This window comes from Chroicocephalus ridibundus, chromosome 9 (assembly GCF_963924245.1).
Source record: "Chroicocephalus ridibundus chromosome 9, bChrRid1.1, whole genome shotgun sequence".
Taxonomy (NCBI): Eukaryota; Metazoa; Chordata; class Aves; order Charadriiformes; family Laridae; genus Chroicocephalus; species Chroicocephalus ridibundus.
In genome coordinates, this window is record NC_086292.1 from 27,734,020 (window position 1) to 27,756,059 (window position 22,040).

The window sequence follows — 22,040 nt, forward strand, 5'->3', positions numbered from 1 at the left end:
TCTCTACATAGTTTGCTTTCTATAAATATAAATAAACTGTACAGCTGCATGAGCGCTAATTTTTGAGTGGCTTATTTATACAGTTTAATCATTTGGTCTTGCTCTCCTTGGAACTGTGTGCTGTGAGTAGAGGAGTGGATTTGGTGGTAAGGAAACTGGTGATACATACTCAGATCTTGGGAATTCAGAATGTCCTTACTCTACCTAGCTGGCCCAAAGATTAAACTGCTTTTTAATGATAGCTGCCAGTGTACAGATGAGGATTTGGTAGTTAATATTTTTTGTGTTTCAAGATGGCAAAATGGCTTACATTACCTTGAGTTGTGAATTTATCTGAGATATTGTTGCTTGATAAGGGTTTAATTGATGTCTAAATGGCTGAAAAACAATGGGGTTATTGGTGATGGGTACCTGAAGTGGAGGGGTCCCCCTTTGCGTCCAGAGATAGGCTATTTGTATCTCCAAAGCTTGTAGGATGCTGAAGCCAGATTGCTGAGATATCTGGGCATTTCTACTAGAATCACCAAGGATTTTTGGTAAAAATCATAGTAGAATTTGTGTGCAAGAATGGTATTTAGCCATGATGTAATTGTTGCTGTGGCATACTGCTGATGTTATGGAAACCAAAATACCTACAACAAAGTCATCTAACAGAAGCGTGGGATTATTTTAACCTTTATTTACTTTCTTTTTCCTGGTGAAATCTAATACAATGCACATTGTGAATCTTTTTTTTAAACCTTCGGTCTGAAGACAACGCTATTTCCAGCGGTTTGCAAACAACCGTCCTCGAGCAGTCTGACTTCAGCCTGATGCCTCCTATAAATACAGCTGCTGTCGCACTGCGTTCCGAGGGTCTGCAAAGGGCTCTGCGATAGCAGCCTCCTTGCTTTGAACCAACCATGAGAACAAGGATAAGGCATCTCTGCCTGCTGCTTATAGAAAATAAGAGAAGGCAGCAAAAAATGGTAAAAGTTAGAGTTTGGCCTTGGATAAAGAGAGTTATTGATGTTCGTCTACTCTTGTTGGTTTTTTTAAACCAACTGTTCTGGATTGCTGAGGGAAATTTAGTGACAGCTGGTGATGCATGGGGACATGCTTTAGCGGATGATGGAAGAGTACAAGAGACACAAACCCTAACTGGGTGGGTAAAGCCCAGGCTCCTAAATCCCAGCCTGTCTCTAAACTCTTGGTTTTGGACACATAACATTCTATTTATTAATCTAGAAAGATTGCTATTGCAGGAATCCTAATTTTATTACGGCCTGCCCCATCACGTAACAAGGGTGGTTTTCTCCTCCCTGTGTAACTCACCGGTCTATGAGGTGGAGGCTGGATGAGGGGCTGTAGCTGGTGGCTGCAACCGCTGCCTGATGTGGTGCTTGCTCTGGGCAGCAGGAGGATGGACTGTCCTTCACTGAGCCCCATGCAAATGGCAGAAGCGCTTAACTCTTCCATGCAGCATGGTCTCATCCCTCCCTTGGGCTGTTGACTTCAGGTGAGACATCCTTGTAGCTCTCGGACTCATTAGGTGCTATCGGAGCATCACACCTTGGCAGCTGTTCTCTGTTCCCCAGTTCTGCGCCATCCCCATGCCCTCCTTGAGTGGCCTCCTCTGCAGAGCAGACAAGCCCAGAGCTGCTGCAAGGTTCGGATAACGCCCGGGTGCTTCTGGGAGGGGAAAATAGTGTTTCTACATTGCAGCCTGGCTTTTTTTTTTTTTTTTGCAATTGAAGGCATTGCACAAAATAATTGCTGTGTATGAAGATGTAGTTTGGAGGTCACCACTAACATTAACACCCATGATAAGAGTTTCCTCCGAATTTCCAGATCTTTGGCAGTTTGAGGGCCAGGAATACAAGATTTATTTCTTTATGTATCCCATTCTCCAAACTTTGTCCTCTTTGACCTCACCAATCTTCCTCCATCCCTGCTCACACTCGTCCAACGCTCAGCTTTTCAGTTACCCCCACCCCACCCTCCTTTCCCTCTTTTCAACTGATGGTTTGCAAAGATTGCAAAGTCATCCCCTATCTTTCCATCCCACAGGCATTGCTGTTAAAAGTTCTTTTTTACTCCATTTTCTACCTTTAGTTTACTCACCAAACCTCAATGTCAAGACCATCCTTTTACTGTTTAAAAAAAATGATGAATAACTGAGGTTGAGACTGAAAAATACCCTGTATTATTTGGAGCGTGATCAACTGGCATGAGCTCAGGTGTTGAGCAAAGTCTGGCATGGTCCCTGGTGAGCTTGATGTCCCAGCCAGCAAACCTCAGCCTCCTCACACAGAAAAACTTAATTTCATAAAGATAATGCGTCCTATGAAATGTTTGCTCTGACATCTAAAGCTCCTTAAATATTTATGGAGGCATGTAGGTTTCATTGTCCCTGTGTAATAGGTGGAGAAATCTGGCAGTCCGGACTGAATAATGAATGTTATAACAATCTGTTCATCACAGAGGGAGTAAATTAAGAAAAAAAAAGCATCGATTTGTTGCAGGACACGGTGATAGGTGGTTTATTTAGTCAGTGAAATGGCTGTAATGCCCGCAATATTTTAAAGCATCTTGGGTTTGTGGGGTTTCTCATGCCGTGCTGCTCCATCTCCCAGCGGCCATAATTGTTGTTTAGAGAAAATAAAATACAAAAAATTAAAATAAAGTAGCTAAAAAATAATTAAATTAAAAATAATTAAGATAAAATTTATTAAAATAATTAAATTGAAAATAAATTACGAAAAAGGGTCTTCTCCTGTTGCCTAGAGCTCTTCTCCCCTTCCCTCCAGTGACGGATTTTTTGGATCTCATGGCTCTAGTTAGGCATGAATGTATTTTATCTTTGTCACCACTGAAAACAAAAGTGAACCACCAGAAGTCAACCGTTGAGCGCTGGGAGGCTCAGTTCAAATTTCTGTTTTCGCTGGAGAGTGCTCTCCGAAAAATGCTGCCATCAGCTGTGTGCCATATGACAGGCAGGGAGATAACAACCTGCACGAGTTATTGATTTATTATTTGGCTGCACACCATTGTATGTAACTCATATTTTTTAAAAAAAAAAGAGTGCTTACAGTACATAACTCATATTTAAAAAAAAAACAAACTATGGATGCTTAGAGTTGTTTAAACGTTATCTTTAGGATAGGAAGATTTCAAACTGCAGGATTCAAATAAAACACTACTCTGGTTGTCATCGGTCCCCCAGAGCATTGGCTTGGGTCATTCCTCTCCCTGGGGAATGGGTCTGGAGGGGCTTGATCTGCCACCCCCTTGTTCCTGAATGTCTCCAGATGATGAACATTCACAAGATATAATATATAAAATACAATATATTATATTATACACGAGTGGTGTTCCCCAGGGGTCAGTACTGGGCCCAGTCCTCTTCAATATATTCATCAATGACCTGGATGAGGGGATAGAGTGCACCCTCAGCAAGTTTGCTGATGACACAAAGCTGGGGGGGGGGTGGCCGACACACCAGAAGGCTGTGACGCCATCAGAGAGACCTGGACAGGCTGGAGAGTTGGGCAAAGAGGAACCTTATGAAATTCAACAAGGGCACTTGTAGGGTGCTGCACCTGGGGAGGAATAACCCCCTGCACCGGGACAGATTGGGGGTGACCTGCTGGAGAGCAGCTCTGTGGAAAGAGACCTGGGAGTCCTGGTGGACAACAGGATGACCATGAGCCAGCAATGTGCCCTTGTGGCCAAAAAGGCCAATGGCATCCTGGGGTGCATTAAGAAGAGTGTGGCCAGCAGGTGGAGGGAGGTCATCCTCCCCCTCTGCTCTGCCCTGGGGAGGCTGCATCTGGAGCACTGGGTCCAGTTCTGGGCTCCCCAGTTCAAGAGGGACGGGGAACTGCTGGAGAGGGTGCAGCAGAGAGCTACCAAGATGATTAGGGGACTGGAACAACTCTCATATGAAGAAAGGCTGAGGGATTTGGGTCTCTTCAGTCTGGAAAAAAGACGGCTGAGGGGCACCTTATCAACGCTTATAAATACGTAAAGGGTGGGTGTCGGGAGGATGGATGGGGCCAGGCTCTCTTCAGTGGTGCCCAGGGACAGGACAAGAGGTAATGGGCACAAACTTGAGCATGGGAAGTTCCACCTAAACATGAGGAGGAACTTCTTTCCTGTGAGGGTGTCAGAGCCCTGGCACAGGCTGCCCAGAGAGGTGGTGGAGTCTCCGTCTCTGGAGACATTCCAAACCCGCCTGGACGCGTTCCTGTGCCACCTGCTCTGGGTGACCCTGCTCTGGCAGGGGGTTGGACTAGATGATCTCCAGAGGTCCCTTCCAACCCTATGATTCTATGATTATGTATATATACTATAACATCAAATGGTTTGAGTCGGAAGGGACCTTAAAGATAATCTAGTCCCAACCCTCCTGCCGTATTTAAAATATAAAATATTAAACTCCCAGAAGCAGTATTCTCAAATCTGTATAGCAACATCCTGGGTAGGCAAGGTAGAAAATGTGTTTAAAATATCATTAGAAAATATTCTAGAAAGCTCTCCTGGTGTGATGTGCTGGTGTAAAAGACTGGGAGCTTTTCTGCATCTTTTCTACTTTAGAATTAGGTACCCTTAGGAAACAGGTTTGGGTTGCTTTGTTGTTTTTGTTTTGGTTTGGTTTTTTTTAATTTGATTCCCTGGCCTTTAGTTTAAGCCCAGTGCAGAAAAGTACCGTATCTGTGAAGCCCAGCTTTTGTGAAAATATCATAATTGCAGTTGACAGCATAAAAATCTTGTGACAAGTGCACCAAAAGCTCCTGTTTGCAAGGTGGGTAATGTGTAAATTTGAGATTCAAACTCATATTTTGCCTAGGAGAAAGAGAGAGAAAAGCAGAATTGATTTGGGAGATGGACAACAGAAGGTCCAAAATTTGATTATTTTTTTCTTGAAGTTAAAACCAAACACGATTGTGCTAGAAAAGAATTTTTTGGGCAAAAAGCTGGTGAGATGAACAGGCAGGTTCAACACGTGGTTGTCACCCCTTCATAATGCACGTGCCTTTTTGTCAGCGGGTTTGGTACATTCCTTTCCTTGATGAAGCTAAGGAGGTGACTGGAGGTGGTTTGTGCTGCAGATGATCCGAAGAGGGCTTGGTGTTCCTGCGCGTGTTGGAAATGTGTCAGGGAGGAGGAGGAGTGTGGTGGTCATAGTCTCTTCTGCTCATCACCTGCATGGGACAATCTTGCAGTGGTGACTTAGGAATGTGGGCTGCTTTAGAAATTAAGTGTCCTGTAGTGAGCAAAAGCAAAGGTTATATCGATGAAGAGATCATCTCAGTGCAGTCCCCATGTCTTGGCCTTTGCTGATGCTTTTCATGAGCTAAGCAAGCTAAGGGAACGTCAGCAGGCGTCCCATACATCCGAGCACGCAAGCGCATGCCCGGGCTCAGCTTGCAGCAGTGCTGTGTCCTCCCCAAACCACCTTGTTCCCCCACTCAAATCCCCTCTTCCATTCTTCATCCCACGCTCCTTGCTGGAGCTCTCCAAGTTGCAGATGCCTTGCTCCAGGTGCTGTTATCCCCCTCCCAAGTCACCGTCATCTCTTGAGCCCTTTTTCCCTCTTCTCTGAGCTGGTTCCTTGACTTTTTCCAGTTAGATGATGTTTTCTACTCATCGTGGTAGAATATATTGGCTAAATATCTGTGGGTTTGGACTGTGCCAGGGGACAGTCCTGTCACCTTAACCCAGCTGGCTTCCTGCATCTTGGGGTCAGGTTTGTCCTGCAAAAGCTGAAGACTGACTTTCCTCTGGGACTTGCTCCTGACATGCGATCCGATATATGTATATTTATTTATTTTCAAATAATGTCCATGTCCCAATATTATGTATGTTATGAAGCATCCCCTCCAAAAAAAAAAATTAAAAAACAGTGAGATGAAGATGAAATAAATGTTAATTTTTATTCATTAGTCATACAAAAAGTATTTTCTTCCTGCACCCCAAAGCACACCCTGTTTTGGAGAGCACTAGGGGTGCTCTAGGGTGATCTAGGATGCTCCTATACTGGTTTCTGGGTCATAGTCCAGAACCACAGTCGTGGGGAAATTCTTGCACATTCCTTATAGCTTTGAGCTAAGTTAGGCAATGACGTGATGAAATCTTCGGTTATTTCGTCAAAAAAGCACCAACAATGCTTGTGAGCAACGGCTTTTCTTTAAAAATAAAAGACCTCGATGTATGTTGGTGGATTTTCATAGGACAGCATTGTGCAATGTGAGCTCCCTTCTTCTTAAGCAAGAAGATGAGCGAGAAGCCTCTGAAATATTCAGCAATACGATCCGAAAACATGTCATATTGAGGTCCATCCTGACTGCGGCTCTTCCACTTGTCACATGCAGAATTCCTGCCTGGACTGGTTTGGCATGGTAACAAGATTTTATAGGGGTAGCCTGAGACAACTATATATATGTTTGTGTGTATATATACACATACATATATATAAATGTAATAGGGAGTACTGTGAGCCTGTTGTAAGTGGGAATGAATGAAAGAGGAATCGGGAACAAGTGTATTTATTGGCGTGAGTTTGGAGTGGGGACTGGAAGGGGAACATGATGTTCAGCGTGGAGGACCCGTCTGGTGTTGACCGTGACCACTGTGGAGGTCCCTGTCACGTTTGCTAAGCCTGATACATCATGCAAGGACGGCATTGATATATATGTATATAAAATTATTTTCCTCTTTAATTTAGATAGCAAGAAATTAAAGAAATTAATCTCCCAGCAGATTACACAGCATATTTAGACTCACGCTTCTCCTGGCTGTTGTAAGGCAGGTTGGGAAGAAGGATGCTCCTACACAGGGAGCGAATGGGACCGTGGCGAGGTGTGTTTTGCCAGCTGCATCATGCAAAACCAATTTTCCCCATTTTGAGAGTAAATTATAATTTATGGCTGAAACCTGCTGTTGCCACTGAAGCGTAGGGAGCTGATTTGAGCTCAGAGCTGGGTGCTGCAGAGCCTGTGTAGCAGCGAAACCCTGGGCTGAACTGACTATTTCAAAACACTTTCTCTGATGACGGACAGTCCAAATTACAAGAAATTAAAATCTCAGGCTGCGCATGTACAGCAGGCGGGAGGTTGTCAGTGGGCGAAGTTTCAGCCTCAAAATAAAGCCAGATTCACTTGCCATTTGCTGAGGAGCCACTGAAATGGTTGCCTCGAAGATGACCATCAAGGTTTGCAACTCCAAATGGGTGGCAGAAGGCGTGCAGGAGAAGGCTGTTTATCAGAACCCCTGCACTGCCAGACGTTACCATTAAAATAGAGTGGTTTATAAACCCCTTTATAGATTGTGTATTTATAGAGCACGTGGATACACGTTTATATATACTATGTCTGTGGGCGCATTAGTAAAAGTATATATTATATATATATTTTTCTATATATGGTTGTGTGTATGAATTCCTTTTCTACTTGAGAACAAACATAAAAATCCATGTTCATAAATGAAAGCGTCGGCATCGTCAGCCCTCGGCATCCTCATCTGGAGGGATGTCGGGAACTCGAGGCATCCATGTCGTCTGCGGCATGTAAACGCCGGCACCAAATAAGACGGTGGTCTCGTTCATTTGGGAACTCTCTAATAATAAGGTTTTCTCATCTAGACGATTTGTCGTATCGAGCCCATTTTAATTATCAAATTGCACTGGGATGTTTCTGCTGAATGCTGGGGCTCACGATGCCTGTCTGCATTTGCTGAACAAGCAATTAATCCTCCACGGGAAGGATTAATTCCCAGATGGACAGATCCTGCATGGATCTCTCCTGGATGGAGAGATTCCCCCATGTCTTGCTGCCGTTTCCAGACTTGGAAAAGCTTTCCCAAGATGGAATTTAGGATATATACATATATGGACATATCCAGAAAAGAGCTTTTACAAGGTTTAGCTCCTTTAGTTTATCATATAACAATGACCTCTTTTAATGTAATTTTTAAAACATTAAACATTATGTTCTTTCCTGGAAGGTTTTCAATATAGTTTGCAGAATACGGCTTCGTTTCTAATATTTGAGCAGAGCTTTTTGATACTTTATTCATATCTTCTTCTCCATTGGCACCTGTAAGGTTGATGGTACCTTCTTACTGGGTAAGAAATCAAGAGAGAAACAATTAATATGCTTGGCTTTAGTGGCTCTAAGCTTGGATTTGCAAAGGTTTATATTTTTGTGGGTGTCAAATTGACTTGCAATGTTTTTTTAAGGATATTTTGAGATTATTTTGAGCTGGGGAAGTCAGCTGGGAATGGAGAGAGGTGTGGAAGGAGGGTTTGATTCCTAGTTTCTCACTTTGCAAACGCTGCCCGAAGCTGAAGCAGATGGTGTTAGAGCCAAGAAGAGAGGAATTTCACACCCTTCTGTTTAGTCGTGAATTTTTAGGCAAAATATGTACATTTAGACATCCAGAAGTATCTGCCTGTCGATCGCACCACAGTGTGCGGCTCTGGATTACGAGAGTATTTACGATGGGAACACAATGGAAAGCATTCCCACATGGAGCTATGCTGGAAAAAGGGATTTTTTTAGTTGATTTCCCCTTTTATTTTGGGAATTTTCATTGTGTAAACAAGGTTTTCCCATGCCTCGGTAACGAAAACCTTGGGCAGGTAAACTCCTGGGGTTTATCTAGCTCCGTCTGGGAGGAGGTGAATGAGCTGATGGGGTTTTCCTCTGCTCTTGTGATTTACTCGAGCATTTCTGAAGCAGGGATTGCCGTGCTGCCGGGAAACACAAAACCCCATATTTCCCTTGCACGCAGTTCCATGCAAATAATCAATCATTTTTGTTTACATTTCCTTCTTACTATGCTTTAATTTCCTAGTCGGACTTGATAAAAGCTGAGACGGCACTGCATGCTATGTTTTACCCCTGTTTTTACCATCAGTCTTGCCCCATCCCCAGGAAAGAGGAGAGAGTATCATCCCTGTCTGTGGGTTTTAAATAGAATTTTTTGGGGGCTGCTTCTCAGTTTTCACTGTGACTAATGGCAATATCCCTATGGTATAAGACGGCTGCCTCCTGGGCCCTGAAATGCCGGGATATTTTCAGGGCTCTTGGCTTGCAGGCTGTGTGGATGGGTGCCCAGCACCCTCCAGAGCTCTTTAGATCATGACACATTTTTGACCTTTGATATCCTGTGATAGGGCAACAAATGCCATACATTGTGGAAAAACACATGCCTTTGTATTCAAGTCTGATTTTTCACTGCCTTTTGATTTGAATTTTCATAATCCCTGGGTTTTGTGCTTTAAGACAGATGGGAAACTTATTATGTTTTTCATTTTGTATTTTTATCACGTCTCCCCTGCTTCGTTTCTTCTCTGGGTTTCTATGCTTCTCTTCTTGAAGTTTTTCAAGCTCCTGATCACTCCCTCCAACCACCTCTTAATTTTACCATATGATTTTGTGGAGCAATACCCCCGGTGAGAATGATAGTCTAGATAAGTGTGAGCTTAAAAATCATATTTAATGCTTTCTTCTCCAATTATGCTTTTTAGCATTTGGTGTTACTTACTGTTGACCATGGCTGGGTATGGAGTAATTCATAATGGAGCATGTGTGGATGGGTAGAGCTGTTGGATTCCAGCACCTCCAAAACACTGCTGGGCTCGTGGGTATTTTCTCCCACTCACCATATATAAGCCTTTAATTCTGCTGCGCATTAGAGCGTGTTTCTCTTTGGCTTAGCATCGAAATAAAGTCCCAATAAAAGAACTGATCCAACGCTCCTGTAAAGATAGTGGGACTTGTTTCTCTACTTTAAAATTACAGATGTTTTCTGTGCCCAGCAGTGGGGTTTCCATCAAGCCTTGCGGCCCAGTTGGGAAGGTTTTCCTGATGCTCAGCACCCGTATTTTAATCTTGAATTCATTATTCTGCGTGGCGTAAGCAGTGTTTGTACTCGGGGATCGGTTGTAGGCAGGCAGGGTTCTCTTTAATAGTGCTTAGCCATCTCTTTGCTAGAGTTCCTTTAATTTTCATATATAAAAATGTTGGACATTTTGTTTATTTGGTACCACAAATCTTACACGGTAATATGGCTCACGTAATGTTGTGTGATATTCAGTAAAGATTTATACTCATATTCTGAGTATATGCATTTCAAAGTCTGGACTCACATTTTGTCGTCCTTTTTTATCACCTTTAGGGTCTTTTTTTTTAATGTTTGAACATCACAAATTGAGTTTGTGCATTCAGGTCTATCTGAGCATTTTAAACTCTAAAAATCCCATCCCTTGCAAACAAGAAAAACTCAAACTAATGCTGCCTTTTCTTATGAGCCACCTCCCTCCTTAGACACATCTTTCTAAATATCAAATACAATAATGAAATACATATATAAATATATATATATATATGGGGTTTTTTTCCCCTAAAAAGAGGCGAGGTCAAGTCACTAACCTCCTTCTCTCCTGAGCTTCAGCTGAGTCCGAGAGGCCAAATCCACATTCCGCAATTTTGCTGCCCTGGCTGCTGCAGCGAGCACCAATGCAGCTGGAGCAGCACACCCCTGCTCTGATCTGGGTGACGCCGTTTGAGAAGTGATTGGGCTCACGCCGGCAGAACGAGTCCCTTCGGCGACGTGCGGTGCCAACGTTGACGTCCTGCCAGCATCATTGTGTTCGGGGCAGCAGAATCGCTTCTAAATGCACAACTGGGAAGCGTTATTCTACTCGTGGTGGCTTTACAGGTCCCCTGGAGAGCAATGAGTAGCATCTCACCCAATAATTAAATGAAAATATGGAGCTGCTGGACCCTAAAAAAAGCCCTGAATGTCTTTTTTTGGTTCTTTGCTCAATTCCTTTTGCCAAGCTCAGTGCTCTCCTCTCCAGTGAACTTGCATCTCTCCACCTTCCAGCAGACCAGGTTTCAGCTATGCAGGGATGGGAGGAGTAAGTCTGTACATTTTTGTTGGGAGTAAGGGTGCAAAAAAATAGGACTCCATGGACTTTACTATGCTAGAAACTTTTGCAGATAGTGGTAATGTCAATGCTTTGGTTCTTGATGTAAAGTTGGTCTTCTAGAAATAGGGCATTTGAATTTCCCTCTAAATATAACTTAGTTTTAAGTCAAGGTATAAATTTAAGCTGATTTTTAATTAACCTCCAGTTTGAGGGGGTTTTGTTTGAATGAGCTGTAAGTGTTTCGTATCATCTTCATCTTGATCGTATGTTTGTTAAATGAAAACCTCTTGTTGTTTGGATCTAATTCCTTAATAAAGTGCTCTGCAAGGACCCTGCATCCATCAAAGGGTGGCAGAGACTTTATTGTCGTAAAAGTGAAGAAATATTTGGAGGTAACTTTTCAGGATATGTCCTGAATTCTGCAGAAAAACGGTCATTAACAGATGAATATAGAAATTATATAGAAGATTAATAACTGAAACTTAATTGAATAAGTTTAACATATATATATGGGCAGCAATGATTTTACTCTAAACCTGCTGCTTTCTGTGCATAATTTGCATGGTGTCCTGCAGACCAGGAAACACTCAAGGAATTACATCCCTCAATCACAAAGCCATAGTTATTTTTCCTGGTCTGTGATTCTTTCTGAAGACAACAAAACCCATAACTGGAGAAATGCTAGGAAAAAAGAAATAAAGGGAATTTTTTTCCACCTCAGCTTTGGAGCAATTGCTCCGGTGTAGCTTCTGCTGCATACACTCCTGCTGTGAAATGAGAGCGTGTATCTGAGTTATTGTGGAAAAGGTTATTAGTTGAGGACTTTAATCCCTCTTCATTTTTGGCCAACGCAGCCTGAGGTTGCATGGGGGATGGAAGGGAGGGAGCAGCAGACAGGCAGATGTGGGGAACAACTGCATGGCCTGGGAGTGAGTGTTTCTGACCCGTCCCAGAGGAAAAAAGAAGAGCCGAGGAGGGAAAATTAGCCAAAATCATGCAGCTGAAGTAACCGAGGCCAGGAGGTACGTGATGACCGACCTCAGGTCATGCACTGTCTGTTGCAGAGCTGAAGATGAGCCTAAAGAAGTAGAGACCTTGAACTCAGTGGTCTTTTATGGTCGTTTACAGGAATATATTAAGCAAAAAAAAAACCCCGGCTGGCATTGCCAATTAGTTATTTTGCACTGATCTTTGGAGTAGTAGAAAATTTTCTGTGTGGTCATAAGAGTTTCATACATGGATGTCTAAAGGGCTTCTAGAGCAGAGTTGATGATGTGTGCCCAATGGAGATGTATGCAAACTTAAAACTCTAGATAATTGGGGGGTTTTGTGGGGGAAAAACAAAGTGTAATGCCCCCATAGTTCAAAAAAGAGCCACGAGAATAATAGGTAAGCCAAGCAACATGCACCAGCTGCATATCACCACTAAAATAAGGCTCTTCTTTTAGCATCGTGGCAAGGTTTATTGCTCTCTGAGTGCTCAGGACCAGGTCTGAGCGGGCCACGCTGGGACTAATGGACCCTGCGTCCAATTAAGCGGCTGTCAGAAGCAGGCGGTTGATAAATGATGCTGACTCCCATTACGGCTGCACGCATCGCCGTCTCTCTCTTCTAAATCACTCAGGAGAAGCTTATGCTTGCTCAAGAAATATGCAATCTTCTACAGTTGGCTGGGTTGCCGTATAGAAGCTTTTTTCCTGACTTGCACTAAAAATACAACAAATCATAGTGAAATATATGACTTTTAAATGCCTATAGTTTAGCAGGGAGCTGTGAATGCTATTCTGCATGCCTGCTGTGTCCTGGTTCTTCTATAGGAACCTGAGGAAAAAGCAAAAAAAAAAAAAAGAAAAAGTAAAATTCATAGTGTGGAGTTGTTCCTTATTTTCAGGTGGTTATTTTTTTTCCAACGGGATGTGTTCTGTTTTGAACCTGAAAGGCTTTAGAGCCATTAAAAACTCCTTCTCTGCATCCACACCTATGGATATAGTGTGTATGGTTGGTGTAAAGGTACATGATGTCCCAAATACTAAATTCAGGACCTCGTAATTTTTTAGCACAAATTTCCTTGTGAGGTGTCTCAAAGCACTCCAGGCTCTGTAATTCTAAAAATAATATAGGTAGTCTTCACGTTAATTTTGGATGGGGGTACTTTGGAGAGTTGGAAGAACATACTTTTTTTATGTTTTTTGCTCATATTAAAAATAAAAGCAGAAGCAGCAATAAAAAATGAATTGGATTGTTATAAAGGTGTATCATATTAGTACATTTTTGAGGATTTTTTTTCCTTTTTTTTCTTCAATTATGCCATCAAAATGTCTTACAATAGAGAAGTAAAAACACAACTTGGATCGGTAGGACTTTTTCCAACATGTGGAGTAAGGTGCACTTCCAATATCGCTGTTTCGAGAGTGAGTCACAAGTCTTAAAAGCATATGATAAAAATTATGGGTTTTATGGACAAACCAGCTTGACTTTATTCCAAACACCCTAAACTAATTTCTGCAGAAGACTTCTCGAAGTAATTCAGCTGAAAATCTGTCTCGGAGGTGATAACCTTTATTAAAGAGCAAGAGTCGGAGTTATTTTGGTGGAAAATAAATAGCTTTTTTTTTTCTCCAGTGTGAATTTGGGGACAGATCCTCACTTTTACTGTAAAGGGTCGTGACTCTGCTGGTCTTGCAGTGGTGATTTCTGCTAGCTGGAGGGCTCTTCGTTAGCCCTTATACCACCAGCCATTAATAGTGGGAGATGTAGAAGAGTAGAGCCCAGTGAAGCAGGAAAAGGAGTTTTGTTCCTTTTTCTCTGTAATTAAATGAATATGTTGTATCACCGTTTTCTTCTAGCAACTAAATACTAAATATTAGTTGATGCAAATACATTGTATAATGCTTTAACAGCAAGCCAGGCAAAGGAAAGAGAGAAGCAAAGACGCGTCTTTGGTAGGCATGGTGTGCCGTACAGCTAACCTGTGTCTGAGCAAAACCTTGAGGTGCCTGAAATGGTAGAATATCCTGCGATTCCCTGTGGTTGAGATTGTTCGAGTGGTTCTTCAATCGTTTGCTTTCGCATCAAGACAAGTATCGGTGGCGTATTAGCAGAAGAGGTGTTCGCTTGAGTAAATGGCGCATCGGTTTCCATGAAAACCTTTGAATTTCACCTTTCTTTTTCTGCTTGCACCCAACATCATTATAATATCTGTGGGGTCTTTTTAGGAGGAATATAGAGCAGAAGGAATTAGCTGGCACAACATCGACTACATAGACAACTCCAGCTGCATCAACCTGATCAGTAAGAAGCCGACAGGACTGCTCCATCTGCTGGATGAGGAAAGCAAGTGAGTAGGAAACTGTTGGTTTTGCTATAATGATATTTGTTTTTTCACTTACAAAGCGTTTATCCTTAAGTCTTTCCTCTTGTGATTCTTCCCAGAAAAATGCTAATAGCTCACTGGGATGATTTATCTTCTGTCTCCAGTTTTGTTTCTGAGGTGGTAATGCAAACAGTGGAGAATCAGCAAGCTGAGCAAAATGCCTTAACAAATAATAATTAAAATTCTGTTTCAAGAATTTCTTCCATTAAAGGGAAGGGCAAAGGTTTCCTTGACTTCTCTCCTCACTTCTCTCCCTGTCTCTTGTGGCGTAACAATGTGAAGACGCGTGATGCTGAGCTGACTGAAGGGAGAATCCAAGTGCATGAGTTAAAGCAGGTTGTGTGGGTGCTGAGGTTGAGATATAAGGTGGATTTATCAATTTACTTCTAAAAACTAAGCCAGAGTGAACTGGGGGCAGTTGTATGTAGGGGCTGCAGGGTTTCATGAGCAGCTGCGGTTGGCACCCTTGGGTATTTATGTCCATCCCACTGGTCTCAGTAGAAGTTATCAGATGAGCTTGTGGCTTCTGGGTTTGCCTTTGGGTGGAAAGTTCTGAGCGTAAGGCACCTCCCTTCAGATGCACGTGCCAGTTTTCTCCCTGAGAAGGTCAGAGAAAGGCCAGGTGGATCTTCTGGTGTCGCCTTGGATCTGCATGCGCTGGTCCAAGGCACGAGCTCTCCTCCCACCATTTGCAGCTTTCTCCTCCGTTTCTTGTCTCATTGACCAGACACACAGCATTGGTAATGCTGTCTCACTGATACCACACTAGGCTAAACCAGCTTAAATTAGGTAAAGCTGGGAAATATACCCCCAAGTTGCAGATTTACATGAAGTTTGAGGATGGAGGATTGGCTTGCTCTTACCAAGCTGCTCAAGCTCTCTGTCCTTTATCTTCCTCTCTCCTATGCCAGCGTCAGTCAAGTAACTCCTGAATGTGAAGTGAGATTTGTAGGCAAAGCAGCTCAATATTTCCTAAATGTGTGAATACCCCATAGATATAGGTGCAGTCTAAGCTGTCAGAAACTTGGGGTTTCAGATAAAGGCGGCTACTCTGAAAAATTTCCATACAATAGGCATACAATGCAGTATACCACAATAAAAATATACCTGTTTATGCTTTTATAACTGATTTCAGACCGTCACTAAATCAATTAAGAGTTCGTCAGACAACAGATACACCTTGCACTCGTATATAACCACACGACGCATACAAAATAGTGCTTGCTTAGTATCTGCAGGCACAGAAGTGGAAGCTCAGGATTTCTCTATTTTCCCATTGGTGTTGTAAAAGCTTTTTCGTTGGGTTTACGGCTTTCTTATTTTTAATTCTTTCCACTCAGTTTTCCTCAAGCCACAAACCAGACGCTGTTGGACAAGTTTAAGCGTCAACATGAAGGGAACTCCTACATAGAATTTCCAGCGGTCATGGAGCCGGCTTTCATCATCAAACACTATGCGGGCAAAGTGAAGTACGGAGTGAAGGTCTGTCACCCAGCTGTTCCCCGGCAGTTGTTTTCATTTAAAGCATCGAACTGTGATGGGGAAGGAGAGCCCCAAAGGCTCCATGGAGATGTTTTGGAGAGGACTTGGCTAGAGAAGAGATGTGAGGGTCGGGAGAGAAGTGTTTGGTGAAAAGCTTGGCTGAAATGAGAAGGTGGTGGGGATGGTGTCTTCCTGCTCTCCTCCACCTTCCAAGCTCTGCGTGTTGGCATTTAGGGGAAGAATTTAGGGTTGTGCACTGAGGTTAATGACATGTCCCAAGCGATGGCTTGAAGTTGGGTATTTGGTAGCCTTTCTGGGCTTGGTTTGTTTAGAAAACCCAATGTTTTTTGCATCATTAGCCATTTTTAAATAGAGGTTACATGAGCATAGGTCTTAGCATGTCACTGCTGCAGGTACTTCTTAAAATGCCACACAAATGATTTCAAACTTGACCTTATTTATATTCATGCCAATTATTAGCAGAAACAGTTCTGGTGGGCAGGTGAGCCTGGATGATTTACGACTCAGGATTTACGACTGCAAATCCGTAATTGTGTTTCTGATGCAATAAATGCACGTGACACACTTCAGCATCAGCTTCAAGATGCTTCAGAGAACAGGACTTTGGGATAAAACATTTATTTTCTGGACATAAAGAGGCATCTAATATGGGGACAGAAAAAAAAGATAGAAACAGGATTCAATGATTGTGCTGTCCCAAGGATAGCCTGGCAGATCTTACCTGATGTATCTTGTAGATATTGTTTATTTTCCTCTTTTCTCCCCCTCTTTTTTTCTCATTCCCTAGGATTTCCGTGAGAAAAACACAGATCATATGCGCCCGGACATTGTAGCTCTCCTGCGAAGCAGCAAAAACGCCTTTATCTGCGGGATGATTGGGATCGACCCTGTGGCCGTGTTCCGCTGGGCAGTCCTGCGGGCCTTTTTCCGGGCGATGGTTGCTTTCAGGGAGGCTGGAAAACGATATGTGGAGAAGAAAACCGGTACGTGTGCCGATCTCCTAATCCTAGCGCCTGTTTTTCACCTGCAAGCATAGACCTAATATATTACTACAGTATTTTAAGTAGCCTGACTTATTAGGAGCTATTAATCTATTTTTAAAAACCCATTAAAATACTGTATAGATTTTTGCTATGCAAAAGTTACATTTAAAGGTACATTTGGATTTTAACACATCGTAAGAAAACATTTTCACTTTACTGGTGCTTTAACTTTTCCTTTTTGTAGGATGCATGCGTAGAAAATCCCGAACTATTTGAATAGAAACATAAAATTTATTCAGCAAATCAGGCAAATTGTTTTTGCTAGGAATTCTTGAACTGTTAGTTACAGCTGGGGGGGAAAAAAAAAGGAAATAATTCTCCTCTATAATTTTTCAAGCTGTTCACCCTTTAAGATGCAGGAGACCGTGTCTCTTGTCTAGCAAAATTCATTGCTTCGCAGTCATCCAGAACCACCTCATGCCGAACGCGGGGGCATTAAATTGAAGGAAAGTAATGGTGCATCATCATGCTGTGGCACGCGATACCTGGCAGTGCTTGTCGACCATTTCTCTGCATAAAGCAATTTTGCAAAGACGGGTACAAGCTATTACTATTAATTTCTGGGCACAAGAGGGCTTGAAATTCATGATGAAATTAGAGCCTCAGCAGGGAAAATGTCAGCTGAGTTAAAATTAAGTCGGAGAGCTGTGCATCAAGGAGAGCCAAGGAGCTTTGGTGGAGGAATGTAGATATGGAAGCAGTACAAGCAGAAAGAAAAATTTTCTTGTTTGGGGCAAATAATAGCATCCCAAGAACAGCAGGAGGCAAAAATCAGCTTTCAGCTCTTGAGGCTTTTCCTCTCAAACTGCTCGGATGCAGCGTAAGAGAAAAAAAGATGTTTCTCATGAACCTGGGTCTATCTGGCCCATCAAGGCAGCGGCGTTTCGAAACGCCAAGAGGTAGATGGCATTGGGAGGAACATCACTCAAAAGAGCTGGCTTCGGGAATCCTGATTTGCATATTTGCCTTTTTTATCTTGAGTAAAGCCTGGGCTGAACTAAAGCGAGCTGGTCAAGGAGATAAAAAATATGCATTCAGTCTTGGGAAGTAAGAGATAATTTCAAGCCCTCCTTCGCTTTCTGCGTCTCTGGCAATCGGTCATGCCTGCCATGCTCCTCTCCTCACTAGCTACCTTTCTGCTTTTCAGTCTTGACTTTGTGGCATTAACTTGCTTATATCTATAGATATCTATAGATATCAATATATAGGTATAGAATAGAGTCCAGGAGGTTTTCAGACAATTCTGGGAGACTCACCTCTTGCACTGCCTTCTCTTTCCATACCAAAACTAACACGGTAATGGCTGAGTTTCTAAACCTTTTCTGGCACACGTTGCTGCTGTTTTATCTATCTGGTGTCCTTTGGCCTGCTTTCAAATGGCTTTGTGCTTTGTAACCTTTGGGGTTCGAGTCAAAAAGAAAGAGAAAAAAAAAAGCGCCAAACCCCTTAAAAAGCTGGATAAGGTTTATCTTAAACTTCCCAACAGTCCTCAGATAAGTCACACGCTGAATTTCTATGTGCATCTGCAGCCTAAAGTGGGAAAAAGTCATGAGAAAGTCACCATGACATAGGCAGAACTAGTGGGAGGAGATTACCTAAATCTAATTCCTATACTGAGGTACACCTTACCTGTTGGGCAAACTTGCCCTACAAGCGATGGCGGAGCTGCGACCACTCTTGTTCAGCTGCCTCTGAACTCTTTGGAGAGGTACCCATCGTCTCCTGGCATGACTTCTGTCCAGGCAGTGGTAGCATTTAGCAAGGTGAAATCCATAGCAATGTTTGCATAGAATCATAGGATAGTTTGAGTTGGAAGGGACCTTTAAAGGTCATCTAATCCACCCTTCCTGGGACATCTTCAAGTAGATCAGATTCCTTAGAGCCCCATCCAACCTGACCTTTTCATCATGCTTTTGCTGGTGAGACCTCGTGCCCACCTCCCGTTCAGTTGTCCTTCTCCAAAATCCCATCCGTCTTGCCAAAGCACCACAAAGCAGATGGCTTTAGGAGAGTTGGACCTGAGCAGAAGGCTTGGCCGGTGTCTGGAAGGTGGGACGGGCTGGTGTTGCACAGCATGTCCACTACTGGATGCTGGTGGTCCTTCCTGCTTCCTGAAATAACCCAGAAAAGTCCCAAACTGATGCTTTGCATCTATTGCAGAAGGCATTTGTCAGTTCTTAAAGAATCAGTAAAATTACCCCACCTCGATAGGCAAAAGCAGACAACCAAAGACAGCATATATTTTAGGTCTATTTAGGTTTTTTTTAACAAACCTTGCTGGCTTTATTTAGCCTGATCTGAATGCCTTACTGCCCACAGATATGGAGCTTTCGATAAAATTATGGTAGATTAGCTGAGAATAATTTCACACACATATGTTCATCCAAGTGTGCATGCTTAATATTTGTGTATAATATTTTAAAAGGCGTGCTGCCCCGTTCTTGGTTTCTGAGGTCCCGTCTGCTGCTGCTACCATCCGTAAGGCGGGTGTAATTATTAATGCATAGGGGAAATATATGAAGCGTGCTTTCATTTATTTATGGCTCTTTGCCCTCTTTTGTCTTAACCCTGAAAGAACCTTCTTTGCTTTTACCTCTCTGAAGGCCTGTCCGAATCACGCTTGCAATGCCCAATGGGGATTTTAATGAACAATGGGGATTTTAATGAAAAATCTCTAGCTTACGTATAAGCAGCTGTGCAAAAATCTGATCTGCTTTCTTTTTGCATCATCCTTTTGGTTATCTTCTCCACGCCAGCAGTGACAACCAGTGCTACAGTTGCTTCTGTAAAGATAATCAGCGTTTTTTCCTGCTGGCTTTAGGGACTCTCCTTTTTTTTTTGTGCTCCTAATGTCCTTGTAGCACAGCTTTTAGTGACTGCCCGATTGCCCTCGTTAACCTGGAGGTGAAGAGCAGCAAAGTGGTGTCACAGTGAGTTTTGGTGGGTACCTTTCTTTCTTGCCTGAGAGACACCTCTTACGGTGCTACCAACCCTCCTTGGGTGAAACATGCCAGGACCTAGCAAGATGCAATTAGATGAAGGGTGGACTTTTCAATAACTTGCTTTTTTATTATTATTATAATTGAGTTTCTCAGGGAGGATTGAGGTAGTCCAAAAGAACTACACGTTTGAACTAGATTTGTTAATGAACTTTGATTAAAGGAACATTATCAAGCTTTTTAGGAAAGAAATTTGGCTCGTTGACATTTTTTTGCTATATCAGCAATCTGAATTTATTACGCAAAAAATTCTAATACTTTGTTAGCAAAAACTTGATGGAGAGCTGGTGCTGTTCGTATAAACCAGGCTGTGGAGAATCTCAACTTTCTCATCTTGGTTTTGCTGGACAAGAACCTAAATCTTCACTCTGATGAAGGGTTCGTGGTCCTGGGGCTGGGCTGTCCCTCCGTGGGCTCTGCATTTGCATTTAGCCAACAAGGGCTGCTCCTTGGCTGGCCTGCAGGATAACACCTTCTCAGAAACAATACTGCTGACTTCTGCATATTTATTCCTGAAGCTGGGCACCAAAAAACCAACACCCCCCCCCCCAAAAAAAAAGAATAAAAAACCAACAACTGTATTTGACAAATAAAGGTGATAGCAACCAAAAAATTGGTCTTTGAGGTCTCACTGAGCCGCATGAAGTGGCGTTAATGCGAGGAAGGCGCTCCTTGACAGTGTTCCTCTGGAAAGTTCCGATTGGTCCTTGCTGATGATTTAATGTGTTGGTATGAAATGCTTCTGTACCTGGTGACACAAGGTAACTCCTCGGTGACCTCATCGCACCTCAATGGGAGCATGACATATCCCTTGACTTGGCCAGTAAAGGACGACGGGGAGATGCTGTTGGCACAGTGTCACCTGTGTAACCCCTCTGCCACCCTGTGGTCAGAGCTGGGCCATCAGAAGTCCTCTTGAGATGGTTTCTTCCAATTTTTGACCTCAAACCCATCCTGCCTAACTCCAGACTCTGTGTCCTCTGCCCTTGAGGAAAATGGAACCCTTGTTTAATACAAAGCATTTCTGGTTTCCTTTTAATTGCCAATATCTGAGCAAAGCATGGCACCGGGATGCAAGATAAGAATTCGAGGTGGCCATGTCTGGGAGGATCTGCACAGGGAATTGCGGATAACTCCTGGCATAGCCACAGAAAGGATTTTAAAGAGCAGTTAATAAAAGTAAAGATTTATCCAATCATCTGTTTTTTGCCCCAATAATCTCAGAGTGTTTATAAAGTGATTATGCTCCAGCTAATAAGGATTATACGTGGGGTTGGGACGTGGTCCAGCCCATCGCTCCTGTGCCACGGTGTTGTGTCAGGAGGAAACTGAGGTTAAATTGTGTCGAGCGCGAAAAATGCGTGACCCTTGAGCTCTCGCGTCCTTCGGGCTTGTTCTTTACCCTCTCCTGATTTCTGCTTATATAATCTTTCTCTTCTCTCCATTTTTTTTTTGTTGTTTTTATCTTGCTTCCCAAGGGCATGATGATGCAGTGCCATGTGCGGTTTTGAAAAGTGTGGATAGTTTTAGCTTTCTCCATCACCCAGTCCATCAGAGGAGCTTAGAGATCCTGCAGAGATGCAAGGAGGAGAAGTACAGTAAGGCTCCACCACCTGCCCTTCCCTCTCATATGACACTCACATGCCAAGAAACGGAAACCAGGTGCATTCAGCCTAGCAAGGGTAAAAAAACTGCCTGAGGAGCCTTCCAGGATCGAACCGCTGCCTTAGAGCAATTTTGAGCCTATCTGGGGAAATTAGTCGGCAGAGTTCGAAGAGTAAAATTAAATGCAAACCCATGTCTCTTGAGATATGGCATCATTTTGTTGGCCGTTTCCCGTTTACTCACTGATGCTAAGTTGGGATGCTGATGCTAGGGGTATTTTTTGTGTGTTTTATTGTTGTTATCACATGTATGATAAAAAGTTCAAAGCACCGCAGGTCCAGTGGGACCTGATATAAGGCACGTGGCTGGAATTTGACTTTATTTAGATTTCATTGCACTTTAAAAATAACTTTGGCCGGTGAAAATATTGTTTCTGAGGGCTTGTACTTAAAACTGAAGTATTTGGCAATGTTCTTTTGTGAAATGAGTTGGGTAAAGATGCACTTGGTCTCCATTTCTTCCTCCTCACTCCTCTGTCACATAATAAACTCATCCTGCATGACAACATGGACACTTCTGCCTGTGCTACTATATTA

At 42.9% G+C, this 22,040-nt stretch overlaps 1 protein-coding gene across 7 annotated transcripts in view; it reads left to right on the plus strand.

Moving 5' to 3' along the window:
- Nucleotides 1-22,040, plus strand: part of MYO9A (myosin IXA) — a 188,701-nt gene that overhangs the window by 122,551 nt on the left and 44,110 nt on the right. For 6 of the 7 annotated variants that reach the window (XM_063345594.1, XM_063345596.1, XM_063345599.1 and 3 more), the window contains 4 exons: nt 14,137-14,258; nt 15,635-15,776; nt 16,585-16,780; nt 21,318-21,437. In XM_063345594.1, the coding sequence (XP_063201664.1) occupies nt 14,137-14,258; nt 15,635-15,776; nt 16,585-16,780; nt 21,318-21,437 (580 nt within the window). The remainder of the gene's footprint in view (nt 1-14,136; nt 14,259-15,634; nt 15,777-16,584; nt 16,781-21,317; nt 21,438-22,040) is intronic. The other variant, XM_063345598.1, reaches the window with a different exon arrangement.